This window comes from Notothenia coriiceps, unplaced genomic scaffold (assembly GCF_000735185.1).
Source record: "Notothenia coriiceps isolate Sejong01 unplaced genomic scaffold, NC01 NC01_scaffold00037250, whole genome shotgun sequence".
In the NCBI taxonomy this organism is placed as follows: Eukaryota; Metazoa; Chordata; class Actinopteri; order Perciformes; family Nototheniidae; genus Notothenia; species Notothenia coriiceps.
In genome coordinates, this window is record NW_011369951.1 from 7,502,940 (window position 1) to 7,518,200 (window position 15,261).

At 38.8% G+C, this 15,261-nt stretch overlaps 2 protein-coding genes across 2 annotated transcripts in view; both read right to left on the reverse strand.

Moving 5' to 3' along the window:
* The window catches only part of pfkmb (phosphofructokinase, muscle b), a 41,950-nt gene extending 39,745 nt beyond the window's left edge, over positions 1-2,205 (reverse strand). Inside the window, exons 1-2 of the mRNA XM_010796132.1 lie at positions 2,014-2,205; positions 824-897 (exon numbers count right to left, since the gene is read on the reverse strand). Of these exons, the coding sequence (XP_010794434.1) occupies positions 824-897; positions 2,014-2,098 (159 nt within the window). The 5' untranslated portion in view covers positions 2,099-2,205. The remainder of the gene's footprint in view (positions 1-823; positions 898-2,013) is intronic.
* Positions 1-9,419, reverse strand: part of serpini1 (serpin peptidase inhibitor, clade I (neuroserpin), member 1) — a 25,280-nt gene extending 15,861 nt beyond the window's left edge. Inside the window, exon 1 of the mRNA XM_010796131.1 lies at positions 9,309-9,419. The gene's annotated coding sequence lies outside the window, so the exon portion shown is untranslated. The remainder of the gene's footprint in view (positions 1-9,308) is intronic.
* Positions 9,420-15,261: the final 5,842 nt, after the last annotated feature.

Genomic DNA, 15,261 nt, shown 5'->3' on the forward strand with positions numbered 1-15,261 from the left:
TTTTGACTCTACAATGTACATGCTGTTAATACCGTCAAACATGTGATATGTGCTTCTGTGCAATATATACTTTTTTCTCTACAAAACATATCCATCTTTAATAACTGCTAATATATACGAGGCTGCTAAATGCCTAAGAACTGTTACAGGAATTGATTTTTTTTGATCTGTATTTTTTGAACAAATTATGTAATTCTTTAAGTTTTTCTTTTTTTAGCATAATTGTAGGTATTATATTATAACGTAGTAACTTTTTTAGCATATTGTTTAATTATAAAATTATAACTTAGTACTTTTTTTAACGCATGTAAGATAATGCAACACTAAGCGTCTGTGGGCTCTTTCCTGCTGTACGCTGCAAATTTCCCTCTGTGGGACCTAATAAAGGTAATTCTGATCCTGATTCTGACATCTGTTTCAGTCAAAACAGTGTTTATTTTAATTTTATTGGGATTTGCAGCTTATTTATAGGTCAGGTTGATATTGTGTGAGAGGCCATGGAGTAATGCTGTACACATTTTGTGTATTAAAAGCAAATCTAATAGAATATGTATTGCCATTTCTCATGCAAGAATGGCAGACATTTGCTGGTTTTATCTTCAGTATCTCCAGTTGTAAGCATGTGTTGCTTTGTTCTGTTTATATGTTGTTTGAATAACTTTTGTGGTTTTAGTTTATTGAACAGACAGCACATGCAAGCTACGACCTGGAGTAATGAACATGAGGGGCATTTTCAACAATGTTTTTGAATTTGTTTTGACATTGTAGAGATCAAATGATTAATAAAATAAAATGATAACAACACATTTTAACATGTTTTTACCTCATGGACAAAATACACCTTGGCTCCAGTGTAAATTCCCACTCGAACTGTGGCCCTCACTGCTGCATTCATACCTGTAGGCAAAGTGTTTGAGTACATTGTAATTAAAGCACCTTGTGCTCATACAGTGATCAGTGATAGTGGAAATGTATTCCAAGAAACACAAATAGGCCGGCACCCTTAACACGCAGGGGTTCGCTTAAAGGACAAGATGTGGATAGATTAACATTATGGGTGCCACTGCCAAGAGAAGCTCCATTTACAGTGTAGAGGAGTAGAGGAGAGAAAGAAAAGGAAGGAAGGCCGTCTCACGTCACCTCCCTGCTTTACAAACACATGACAGAAAGGTCATAGCTCTAAAATTAGCCCTCATAACAGATACAGTGTTGAAGAGAGAGAGAGGAAGGAGAAACATATGAAGAAACATTGACCTGTGGAAATCAGGATGACTAAAATGGTAAAGTTGTAATGACGATATTGGAGAGAAAAAAAGAAAAAGGGTGAGGGTTAGCAAACTCTGAAGTTTTGTATTATAGAAAAGTCCCGTAAAGTCTTATCAAGATTTAGGCAGAAAAACAGATGCATGAACAACTCCCTGTGTCACACCCTAAGATGCTAAGGGTTGGGTGGGGTAACTGACCTACTTCCCAAAGGTCACAGTGGAGATGTTCCTCATCAAGTTAAAGGTCAGGTGAAAGCTGTCTGCCTCAGGATTCCTAGACGCTAGATGAAGTCATTCTTGTGCCCTTTTCCATAAGTTAGCTCAATGAGATAGAAGGTCAAGGTAACTCGGTAGCAATAGGTATATCATTAAAGTATTATAATCACCAGTAAAAATACACGTGTCAAATTTGATATAAAACTGAACGCAATTATGATTGAATATAACACTTAGATGGTCTAGACTTTAAGTAAAACTTTTATTTCCAAGGCTATACCTACCTTAAGGTCTTTCAGAACACTTAAACCCACGCTATACAGACATTTGTAGGCTACAGGTATTGTCAAAAACGACCAATGACTATTTTATATTTCAGGGTTTCTTGATCACTTGTGAACAATGTTTCACTATTTGTCACTAAACCCTGCTGTTGAGATACAAGGAGCTTCCCACCTGCTGAGGCAAACACGCAGCACACATGCTCTTAGCACTCCACGCTAACATGCCACCCTGGACAGCCTTCACTTACCCTGGGCATCGCCTCCCGAGGTAAGCACGGCGATCGACCGACCCGCTCCCATCTTGGTGGGGTCGGTGGAAGGCGGTTGTGCCATAGTCCTGGAGCAGAAGTCCGCTGAGGGAAAGAGGCCTTCAGTGTAAATCTGTGTGAAGTACAAGGAGCCTCTCACCTCTAACTCTGCCTGCGCTATGGAAAGTAATACCAGAGGCAAGAGTGCCCACCTTAACTATCCACTTGGCAGACATCGAGACACACATAGTTGCACATTTAGACACACACACACACACACACACACACACACGCACACACACACACACACACACACACACACACACACACACACACACACACACACACACACACACACACACACACACACACACACACACACACACACACACACAACACACACACACACAGGCTATTAAAAGTATTCAGCCTCTCATATCTGTTAATCACAGTGGGTTACTTTTATTCTTTTGTCACACTTATCTTTAAAAAAAATGAAAAACCTATAATATCTATACATTTAAATATAAAACACGAAATAATACATTGTATAATCTTTGCACATACATTTTTCACAATTGTTCCCATTTCAAGATGCATGCCCATGAGGGAACAGCAGTTTTGACACTAATCCTGAACACTGACCACTGCAGGGCAAGGTCATCCCTATTTTATTTATAATTTTTAAATTTGGGGCCTTGTCTTGCTGGAAAATTTGACTTCCTGGTTAGACTACTTTTGCAGACTGCGGCAGTATTTTTGTTTATAACTCCTTACAAGAGAGAAGGGTAAACTATACTCAGATATGATTTGCTTGTATTATAATATACGTCAAAGTTTAGCTGGAGAAGTGAAAGGCATGGGAAGCAAAGCAAGGCATGTTAGGCATTTAACTATCTGCTGTCACAGCACCTGCAGGTACAACACCAATTAAAGTGTGTTTTTGGGCACCATATACAATTACATTATGGGAAGGTGATCTCTGAAAGTGTTGTGTCTTTAACATTTCCCTGTCAAGGTAATGCAGTCAAGCTTACCAGTGACCCCAGGTTGATCACAGTTTGAAGTCGGCTTGTTTTCCCATTCAGATGTTGAGAGGTCATTACAACCTGAGAATGGATAACCATAACAGCAACCCAAATTGTATCCATAAGGCATTCCAGAGTGCATGGCAAAAGGGTACTGACATGATAAACCTCCCTTTATAAAGACAGAACACTCAAGCATTATTCCTCCACACTTTGTCTCATCTAAAGCACTCATGATCACTTTGTAACATCCTCTATCTGAACATGTCAGGTTAGTTTACTCCTACTGGCCTTATGGTGTCTTTATATGAGCTGAAGCTGATAGGCTGGTTACTGAGGATTGTGTACTGGGGGAAAAGCACATAAATAAATGTTGCACATATTTCTATGTAAAACAAAGAAACATATTCATTCTCTGAATTTAACAACTTACAATAGACAGTTCTTTAAAGATTGATTGTTTTATTTTGTGCTAGAAGATGAAAATGGTTGCACACAAACAAGACCGCTGGGTATTATAAATTGATAGCTCCCACTCACAAAGCCTATAATTCATAGCCTGTAATTCACACACCCATTTGTGCTTGGTTTGACATTTCCTGGCGTAAAATATTTTTGTTTCGAGGGAAATCCAAACCCCATGATGAGACAACTGTCAGTTACTTTTAAATTGACTCCTCTTCCACTAGCAGACACATTATATTGAGTTAGTCTGGATATATGAAACTGAGTAATTAGATACAGTGCAGTTCTAGACCTAACAAAACAATCAATGTGACAACAGTGAGTGGGAGTAAATGTTGCAGGCAGCTCACTGAAGTTGTCTTTAAATAGATATCTGGATGTAGACACAGTACTGCTATCTATAACAACACAAAAACCCCTCCCCCTGTTCGGCCATTACTGTAAAACTGCACTGTCATCCCTACTACTGAACATGCCAAAACATGTCATGCTTCTGTATTTATGACCTTTTGACCTGATACATGAATATACACTTCTTTTCCCCTCAAAAAAGACACCTCAAGGTTTCCATATATAAAAAAATCAGGCAACTACAAGTATTCATACAGTTAAATGCACTGACTGAAATGACCAATCAAAGAACAAAAACATGCGTTAATACCTTGACGTTTCCTTCTGAGCCAGAGCAGCAGCAAGGCCAGCAGAGGGACAGAGAGGAGCCACGCCGCTGACGGGACGCCCGGGTACCACATCCTCACAGCGTCTCTCTGTTTCAGAAACCATTCTGCATCTGATCTGTATTAATAGCTTTGATATCACTACTTCATTGTAGAGGGATGACCTTCATTGCTAAAGCATGGTGGGTAACTAAATACAATCCACAAGTCTCTGTAATTAACAGAAGGCAGCAGTGCTAGGGGGCGCGGCACAAGTAACACACTATTGTGTAGAATTATAGTATAAAAAAGGCCATGTTGACAGAGAAATAGAAACCTCTTCCGATATGAAATATTTTGTCTTAATGTGGCACATATAGTATAGCAAATACCTTTCATCAACACACCTACCTTTTCTTTGATTATATATATACCCAGTACATTTACTAGTGTTGGGAAGTAATTAACAAGTGGTATAATTACATTAATTATTGCATATTGAATACACTAGTTAAATCATAATTACATGTTATGTTTTATTTTAGGCCATAAAACGATGTACGCAAAAGTGATGAGTCAACCAACAGGCCCTGTGCTCAAGTTGGGCAAACAGTATAAAATGTGCAAGTTATAAATATTTTTGGAAGGATATGCATTATTTTTGGGATTTATGTGTGACAAGTGAACAAACGGAAGATGACACAATTCAGAGGCTTTTTGTGCTGTCATGTGACTATTTTGTTTAAACAACTTTGATATATGTCTGGAACGAAGTGTGAACACAACTCCCCTCAAAGTTATTAGCTTCTTAATGGTTGTATTTTTGTATTTTTTCCTCAATTGTGTACATAAATTGCAAAATTAGAACGAGCTAAATGTATTCATCTCATATACATCACAATATGTTATAACAATTCCTTATATTATTCCTGATGTTAAAAAATAATACATTTTTTATTTGGTGAACTCCGTTACTCTGACTTCATGTAAACCACACGTGGCAGCATACACGTAGCTGTGATATGAGGTGATAGTGGGTCAGTGTTATTTAAATCACTGCTGATTGACAAATACACACACACACACACACACACACACACACACACACACACACACACACACACACACACACACACACACACACACACACATACAGAGTTAACACTTTTTAAACATTAAAATCAAGGACGTTTTTAAATGACTTTCCAGGCCCAATGCCCTAAATTTCAAGGACCCAACATAGTGTAGATTGAGAACCTTGCTGGCCTCCTACTGTTTAGCATGCATCCTTTGACCCTCAATTACTGATGCACGTGACTGTAACACTTTCTCAAGACAGGTGGAACATGAAGCAATGACGCAAAAGCAAGAGACATGTAAACAGCGAAACATAGCCCAATTCAATACAAAATATTTCAATACCTTAAATTTATATTTTGGCACAAATAAATTAAAGCCATTTCATTGACGAATGTCAGTTTATGTCTATTTTTAAGATCTTAAGGTCTTGATACAAAAATGTGAGGTTTACACACTTTCAAAGATTACAAAAGCCATACACACAAACTATAGGTAACCCTAGACTCGTCCTGGTACAAAACAGAAATGTCAACAACAGTTTTTACATTTAAATTGGTCCTCACAAAAACAGTACAAAAGCAATAAAAACAAATATAATGATAAATAAATGAAATTATTTATCTGTGAAGGTCATGACTCTCCCTTAGCATCATATTTTCCCACCAGCAACATGACTTCTAAAGCAGACACATCACTGTGAAAAAAAGTGAGTTTGTCATAAGCGCACGTATCCGGTGGTGTTTGTTTGTGCAGAATCTTTCCAATACTCTGCGCCCCAGGTGGGTTAAGCGACGTGTAGCCCTCTCTTGAGGCAAACCCCGATCAATAGCACCATTTCCAGGTAATCCTCCCTCCTGTCCTCCCGGACAGTATCAACACTCGCACAGCCTGTAATAAACAATATGGATCAATACAACACTGGTTCAACACAAAAACACTTCCACCTCAGATAATGCTGTGAAATGTGGACTGCATATCGTTACAATCTGACCCCTCAAAGCCTTCAATTATGTAAAACATATGGTAAGTAATTAGATCATGAATGGGATTGTTAGAAACTGACTTGTATTACGGCGACACAGTTCTCTATGATTGCAAGATTGTTTCCAAATGAGTACATGCAAGTTAATTTTGCATAAAGAAAGTAATCTGGCATTTAGAATGATGAAACTGCGTGGTCATCATTAGGCCTAAATTGTGTGATATCACATTTGTGTTTTAGTACACAGATTAAAACTTGGTACAATCACATACTGTATAGCTGCAATACATAGTTAAAACTGAGTATCGTGGTCACTTTAACAACTATTAGGACAGATTGATCATACAGGGGCGTTCTAGTGAACAAAATTCAGTCTAGCATTTTTGTCATTTGCCATTCACCAAAGTGAAATCAATGATTCCACAAAATATGAGTATTTACAGTTTTTTAAATGAATACCTTCAATTAATAAGTTTGAACATGTAAGTCTGGGCTGCATAAGAGTAAAAAAAACGTAGAAAAAGTATTCATAATGCAATGTAAATGTCAGTACTATGCTGTACTTCAGTGCAGATTCTCTAACTTCTTTCAGCTCTCAGCCAACAGGTGGCAGCAGCATCTGATCTTCCCCGTCTCTGTGTTTATCGGACTGAGAAGCACATGCAAAGTCTGGCCCAATAAATCATGCACTGAAAGTGTCAGTGCAAATTTTGTTAGATTTTATTGCTGTTTAATCATCTCAATGAATGTTTTAATAGGCTGATATTAAAGAGCGAATGGCAACGCAGTGATAAATTGTGTGGGGTGAGATGGCCCCCTCCCCCGGCCCCCCGCCTTACCCCTCTCATCTTCCCCCTTTCGCTGCAGAGAATCACTAATGTAGACTTGCACAGCTATTTGTCCACTTATTGGTTATATAATTAGATTATTCATATTCATTTTTACAACAAACAGACTTATCTGTAATTGGCCATGAAGCAATAAGTGATGCTGGGCTGGCTTTTCTTCACTTTCCAACTTTTCCCTTTGTCTTATTTCAGTTCTTAATTTGCTTATTGTTTTGTTTTCCTTCTCCTAATTCAAAAAGCATTTAATGGATTCATCAAGTTGGACCACCGTGCTCCACCTTACTCACAGTCCTCCCCCAACATTTAGCATATCTTTACCCCTCCTCCACTCTCAGAGGATTACTCTATTTCTCCATTTGTCATCCCCCCATATCTCTTTCCCATTATGTACATATCTTAATCGGCCCATTTTCCACCCCTCCTCGATGTAATCCATTCCCTATTTTATCTTTTTTCTAGTTCTTTTTTGACCTTCAGTTCCCCGGCTTCATTACTCTCCACCGATGTCTGTATTTCATCCCTGTTTTCCTGCCTGAAAGGTGGTAACGGAATGCAAAATCAACATGGCTGTGACATTTCGGGCACCAATCCTCCCCCATTCAGGCTTTGTCTCATATATACTGTTGTCCTCTGTGTGGATGTATGATGTGTGGTATGACTCTTCTAATAAGGACATGGATGAGAGAATGGAAGAGGCTGGGGGCTGTAATTAAAGACCGAAGGGTCTCTGTGAATAAGTAGGGAGGGGCAGTAAAACGGTGGCTATCTGCTGCTGGAACAATAAATCAACCTGCCCGTTTAGCCGCCCTCAATGCGATATCACGATACACCATTCAGCCCCCCTCTTTGCAAAAGCAATTCCGTCATGTCTTGTTAGCTCATTCGTCTTCATCAGCACCAGTGGGAGGTTCAGACCCCCCTTATCCCCAAACTCACCTCGAGCTGCCCCCCCCTCCCAATGCCAGGCACCATTGATCAAAGCAAAACCAGCCTGTGCATCATGCATTGCCATGGGTGTCATATCATTCACACACACACACACACACACACACACACACACACACACACACACACACACACACACACACACACACACACATCTCCTGTTGTGCAAGGCTGATTTGAAAGAAATTTAATTATTGAAATGCAATTAATGCAGCGCTCTGTGGGAACAGGCGGCACACACGCACGCACTGTTCAACACCAACACAGGAGGGCATATGGAGGATACAACCAGATTAACCAGCGATTCGGATGCACATGGGATTAATGCATTGAGATGATGACTGGAAAGGATGTTTTTTCTGAATATGGATCTGATGGAACTCTGTGCATACATGAGGATTTAGGAGGTCATTATCTTAGTTGCAGAGATAAAGAGATCATAGGTGGATTGAGAGGGTGAGACATAAGAATGAGCACTGAATTGCTCCTATTGACCATGTTTTTGCTCACATGGTGTCTCATGAGATAACATGAGGTGCAATACCATTTTTCACATATCATATTTAAGTTTTAATTACAAGAGATGTGTTGTGTTGATCTCTTTTTTATTTCTGAACTAGCTTCAACCTACCATGAATTGTCAGCAAAAAACATCTACACAAACCTGTATGCAGGAATAACAAGTGGTGTGTGTGTGTGTGTGTGTGTGTGTGTGTGTGTGTGTGTGTGTGTGTGTGTGTGTGTGTGTGTGTGTGTGTGTTTGTTTGTGTATGGGGTGGGGATACGGTGGGATCCGGCTACTACAATCTGCCTTCACACACACTCACTCACTGCGCCTTTGCCTGTATTTCAAGGACAAGAACCACACTGCACTGAGCGTGTTTCTAATGGAAGAGACTATACAAAAACCAGAGTTACCATTATAACCCACAAACAAAATGTGAAACAGCATTGGATGGTGGACACGGGAAATATCTTTAGTCAAAACGCGTATGGAAATAGGATTGGCTCCAATCTGCGTCTCCACCCTCCCCCTTGTTAAAAACCTACACATGTTGATTATAGCGTCATAACCCCTATTATAATGCACCTTAAAAAAAATACAGCACATTGCTACACCAACATACACCTTCAATATTCTATGGACAAGCTCAGAAATTGGTAATTGTTTTCTTCCAAAAAATAAACATTTACGGTTTGTTGTCCTGTCATTTCATTCAAATAAACCAGTGCAGGTTTAGTATGGGAACCAGTTGTAGGTTATGACAAAATACAAAAAATCGTCTCTTACCGATAAATGGTGTTTGGTTTGATGGATGGATGTGTCTCTCTGCTGCTCTCCTCCAGAACCGCAGCTCGATGCCTGATCGTTTGCCGCAGACCACGCCCCCTCTCTACACTGATTGGTCCAATGAACGTCTGCCAAAGAGTATGAACGTGAAACGAAATAGTTCCTTGTTCCTGTTTCCGTCTTTGCTTTATTGAACGATCAATAGTTTGCCCTTATCTTATAAATAGTTGCTAAAGTCTAAAGTTACCTTCCATTTCTTCGTTTTTATATAGATGTGTAGAAAAATCATTTGATTTTTTCAATTGCTCATTTCATTTCACATACCTCAATTTCTATGGATTCTAGCTAGGCCTAACATGTCCCTTCTACAACGGTTAGCCTAGTTTGTTTTGAGAAAATAACCAGTTATATTGTTAAATTAATAAAGTTTGAAAAGGTTTTTAAGAATTCCCGTTAATATGTAAAAACCGAGGCGTTTTGATTTAAAGTTTAAAGCTGGAAGTAGTTGACATGGGAAGATAACTATCTTGTCCCACAGTGCGGCAGTTAATTTCGGGTCGTTCTTGCTATTTTTACTCCAAATAAATACACCACCCTACCGAGGACAGAGAGCCTTGTTGTTCGCTTTTTTAGGAAGTGGAAAAGGTAGTGCGTAGCTATGTAAACGCAACATCTGGTTAAAACACCCCACCTGTACACACTTTAGGGATTTGTAGTCTTTTTTGGTGGCCATCAGAACGGCAACCGACGCAGCAGACTCGCCGAACGAACTACAGACGGCCGACTCTGCGATACCAACTGACAGCTCGCGACACCGCCCACCCTGGCTCTCGCTTCAGCTTTGTCAGGCAGAAAACTTCCTGAATGAGACACAAACCACAACAAGAAGAGGGGAGATTGAAAAAACGAATCAGTCATTTATTCTTATATACATTTTTGTACATTTCCGTTCTTTTATCACAGACATTAGCTAGCTAGTTTGGTTAGCTAACCACGGTATTGATCACCTGTTCTTATCCCAACGGCTAATCTCATGTTAACGCTACCTGGCTGTAGATATTATTAGCTTTTTAACATCAACTACAGCCTGTTCATTGGCACGCTGCTTGTCTTCTCTTCATTAAAAATACATCTCAACACAGGTAAGTGTCTTGCTCTTTCAGTCAACGACATGTTTATTTATTTACCGGTTAGTTAAACTGACAAACGTGTGGGGGTAAATAGGAGTTGTTTAGTATAGTTAAGGTGATGATGAGGCACTTTACCTGTGCTTAACGTATAATGGGAACCGCGGTGCATTTCTGGGTTGTCGCAGCTGTCAATATTTATCAGCATTTATATATTTGGTGTACAGTGGTGTAAAGTAACGAAGTAGATTTACTCAAGTAATGTAGTGAAGTACCATTTTGAGAGACTTTACTGGAGTATTTCAATGTGTTGCTGCTCTGTACTTCTACCCCACTACAAATCAGAATTAATTAATCTACTTCAAATCCACTAAATGTATTTAATACATTGACTTACTTTGTAGATTTGTATAAATGATATGAAATATAATCAACACTAAAATAATCTTTAGTTACACCTGGAGTAACATTCACAAGCTAATCTGCAGCATACAAAGTAATTAACAGCTTTGATAAACACATTAATGCATCAATAATTATAATCAAAACATATTAAATTATTGTGAAATGGACCAATTTGCATGAGTAGCCTACTTTAAGTATATTTTGATGCTAATACTTTTGTACTTTTACTTGTAACAGAGTATCTACACTCTGGTACTTCTACTTTTACTTAAAGGTCACCTATCATGCTATTTTTAGGCGATAGCATAGGTCTCAGATATATACAAATATATAAAAAACATGTCTATGAAGTGTTTTGCTGAAAATACCAAACAGATCACCCATTCAAGTCATGCCCTCACATCCCTCTATTTCACTTCCTGATTCAAAAGTGCTGAATTGGGGTATAAAGCAAAACAAATGTATTAAAAAAAGGAGGGGGCTGAACTCATGCGGGACCCGGCAGCTACTGTCTAAACTAAATACTGCCGTGATGAAACGCCATATCATGGATTAATAAGTGAAAGAGCCATTTAATGTAGGTGTATTATTATTTATGGTAAATATTTACGTTTGGCGAGACAGTTAAATATTCTTTGAATTTAACTTTTATAATCTTGATTTGAAATGATTCTGTTTTTGTATTGTTTTGTTTGTTTAATTACGACCCAGTTCCATGCGGTAAAAAGACGACTATAATGTGCATTTAAATTACGCTTCGTACGTGAAGTCTCTTCAGCTTATTAACCACAGGCCTCTTACCACGAATACATACAAAAAACAGTTCAGTTCAAACGAGGGAACCAGAAGTAAAATGCTAACACATTCCCGGGTTTAAGGACTCATTCCTGCACCACTCTATTCATATTAGCAACCACTGCCATTCTGGACCTGTTTTTGTAACCCTTTACTTTGTGTAATAGTGGTTAGTGTGTTGCAGTGTCTCTGTGTAAGACATTTGAATAATGTTAGGAAATTCTCCACAATTAATAACTTGTTAGCTGGTTAGGATTTTAATCTTTGAGTTAACAAACAACATATTTTGGTTGAACACTTTAGTTGTCTCTCTTTTTCCCAGGGTGTCATCTTTTTATTATTCCCTTATCCCGTAGAACTGTGGGGAACCTAACAACGGGGCAAAATGAAACACCTCAATTAAATGAGTTCAAAGGAGGACTATACATTCACTGACAGGTCTTCACATGGTTTCTTCAAGACACACTTTTTATATAAGCTAATTCCCTACCCTCCATTAAATGTCCACACATCTGCTGTGTGAAGAATAGAAATAAGAATAGTCTCCTATTTTATGCTGTCAAAGTGCCATACAAAAATGCAAAACGGCCTAATAAAATGAGGATATTATAGATATTTTTCTCTGAATTTAACCAATGGGATTCACTGTTTCATCATGTCAAAATGTAGTCATAAAAATCCCTCAATATGAATTCCTCGGTTCGATATTTATCACTGACATTTTATTGCAGCAGTATAATGGATAGGGTGTACCTTATTCAGGTATGACTCATGCCAGTTTTGTCACCATTGCACCCGGTGGAACAGTAAAGCTCGCAGCCCTCGGCGATGTGGCTGTTATGTGATGATCATGTCAGTGACTAAAAGGCATTCTGGGAAGCGGTACACGTCACATTTTATGACATCTAATCGGAAATAATAAAGCTGGTGTTGGAATTATTAGCAAAACGATTGTTTGAATGTATTCCATCTTTGACTAAGAAGATTTTCTGTCCCCCATGTTCAATGCAGAAACATTTAGACACAACTAAATTGATTTGTAATTGTAATCATGGAGAGGTGGATGATATGACAGATCTTAAAAACTTAAAGAAAACATCTTAACTTCCCCCTGGTGGCTGGCTGCAGTAAAAATCGGAACCCCCCCCTCTGTTAGCCGATGGGACATTAGGAAAGTCAAACTACAAGTTAAATACATGTTTTCCCATTTTAAGTTCTTATGATGTTGATGGATTTTCAGGTACATGTATTGTGTTTTCGGATTAGTTGGTTTTAATGTGTTATTGAATGCCATGGGGTATTCATACTTAACAGCCGAAGGATTGGGAACGGTACAATGGAGGTGGTGTAGCTTAACGAATCATAACTGTCACAATGCTGTGTCATAAAACCACGGTTGCTAACAAGTCACAAAATAAGACTACCAAATGTCACCACGCTGGACATAAGCCACCTTTAGCTTAGCGGTGGTGACGTGAAGTCATGCTAGCACGATGTGGTTCCTTTATAGCCTAATGTTAACTTTTTAGTTCCGGTGATTGCATTTGCACTTCAAAAATCACAAAGTGGTGTTAATATGTGGAGATTATCCTACTGAACAAAACGTTCTGCAATATACTGAAATCAAAAGGAAAAATCCCATTGCTTTTTGTTGAGGGAGCCTTTCCGATGAGGACTTCGGGCCTACAAAAGCTTCAGTTTACTTGCCAGCCAAAAAGCTACCGTGGTGCTAATTTAGCTGCTAAAGGGCTCACGCTAGCTAGATGTAGCAATGCTAGTAGTCTCTTAATTGGATCGTAATATGTATGGGCCCCGAAATCCCCCTGATCACAACTGAATAAACCCTGGCTCAAAGTGACGTCAAAATATCAAGATGGCCGCTCCCATATTCAGAATAATTTGGTTTTCTCTTTTGGGCAGAGGTCGAGGCACGTTGTCCATCTTTGTATACAGCCCATCATTGTAACCATGGGACAGTTTTTAAAACCTTTTCTTTGATTAAATCCCATACTCTTGTCCATCGCACCTGCCACCATCCATCTCTCCCTGCTGCTTGTTTACCTGCCCTTGTGTTCCTTTTCATCTCCTTCAGGTTCTTGTCAGCCTCCTTGAGCAATTGAATGAGGTGAAACTGGCAACAGTGGACAACCGCGCACACAAAGGGCCATCGATCAGTCAAGGATGATCATGGAAGACATGAAGAATGAAGCAGACGCTGCCTCGATAGTTTCTATGGCTGTGTACACTGTGATGTTCCCCGTCTTTAACCAGGTAAAGAATGCAGAGTTTCAGTTCAAAGGAAATAAAGACATGTTGATTAGGCTTGTGGTAAATACTCATGTGGAGTAGAGGAGGTTGTGATGGGTGTGTGTTGAAATGCTGCGAGGTTAACTCTAAATGGGATTCTATTCAAGATTCTTCTGCTGTGTTTACTTCCTGTCTGTCTTCTTCTGCTGTTCCTGTTAGTGTTTACTTCCTGTCTGTCTTGTACTGCTGATTTCTCTGACATCCAGCACTGTCTATTCACTTCCTATATACTGTTGTGCCATTTTCTTGTTGATGTTCTCTTTTTCTTATCTTTGAAATATCTCAACAGCTATTGGATGATTTGTTCCCCTGAGTATGAATTATGAAAGCTTTGCTTATCATAAAATCTGCTTCTGTTGCACTTTGTTGTTAGTGCTAATCAGCTAATATATATAAATAATAATAATAAAAGCAAGTCAATGTTATATAAGCTAAACCTTAGCATGTTAGCTGATGTTGTTGCTGATTGTTCCCAGTCTAAGTACAGCCAAGTTTAACATGACAATAAGGAGATGGTAAGCAAGTCCAATTTTCTAGCTAAACATTCAAAATGATGTACAAATATACTTGAAAAATGGCACAAATACTGGTATTCATACAACACAAAAGGCGCAAAAGTTACATAAAAAGGGACAAGATAATAAACAGACCATACTCCTAGTGACAGCAAACACTTAAAGTGCACCTATCATGCTATTTTTAGGAAATAGCATGGGTCTCAGATATATATATATATAAAATATATAAAAAACATGTCTATGAAATGTTTTGCTCAAAATACCAAACAGATCACCCATTCTAGCCATGCCTCATATCCCTCTATTTCACTTCCTGTTTCAAAAGTGCTGATTCGGGTATAAAGCTTTAAAGAAAAAGAAAAAAAATTGATAAAAAAAAAAAAGAGTGGGCTGAGCTCACGCGGGACCCGGCAGCTACTGTCTAAACTAAATAATACTGCTATAGTGATGAAAAGCCATGTCATGGATTATCAAGGATTATTTCTGAAACAGTATGGAGATCAAACGCTTTCTCTCTTGTTGGTTATACCACAAGGTGAGTTCCTTTTTATGTCCTGCTTCTTCACACACATGCTCTCCAGTACAGGTTAGCTCTGAGTGTTAGCGATGCTAATGTAAACACCGACCATATTACGTCCAAAACAGTTGGGCATTGTTTCTGATAGCAACTTTCTGATAGTGGCGTGGGTCCACATTTCAGATATTACGTCATATCGGACGCAAATCTGGATCAGCTCCGTTGTAGCCCCGTTTTTAGAGAAAAGAGAGAGGGTTTTATTTTCTGACGTTGCGTGAGCTCCC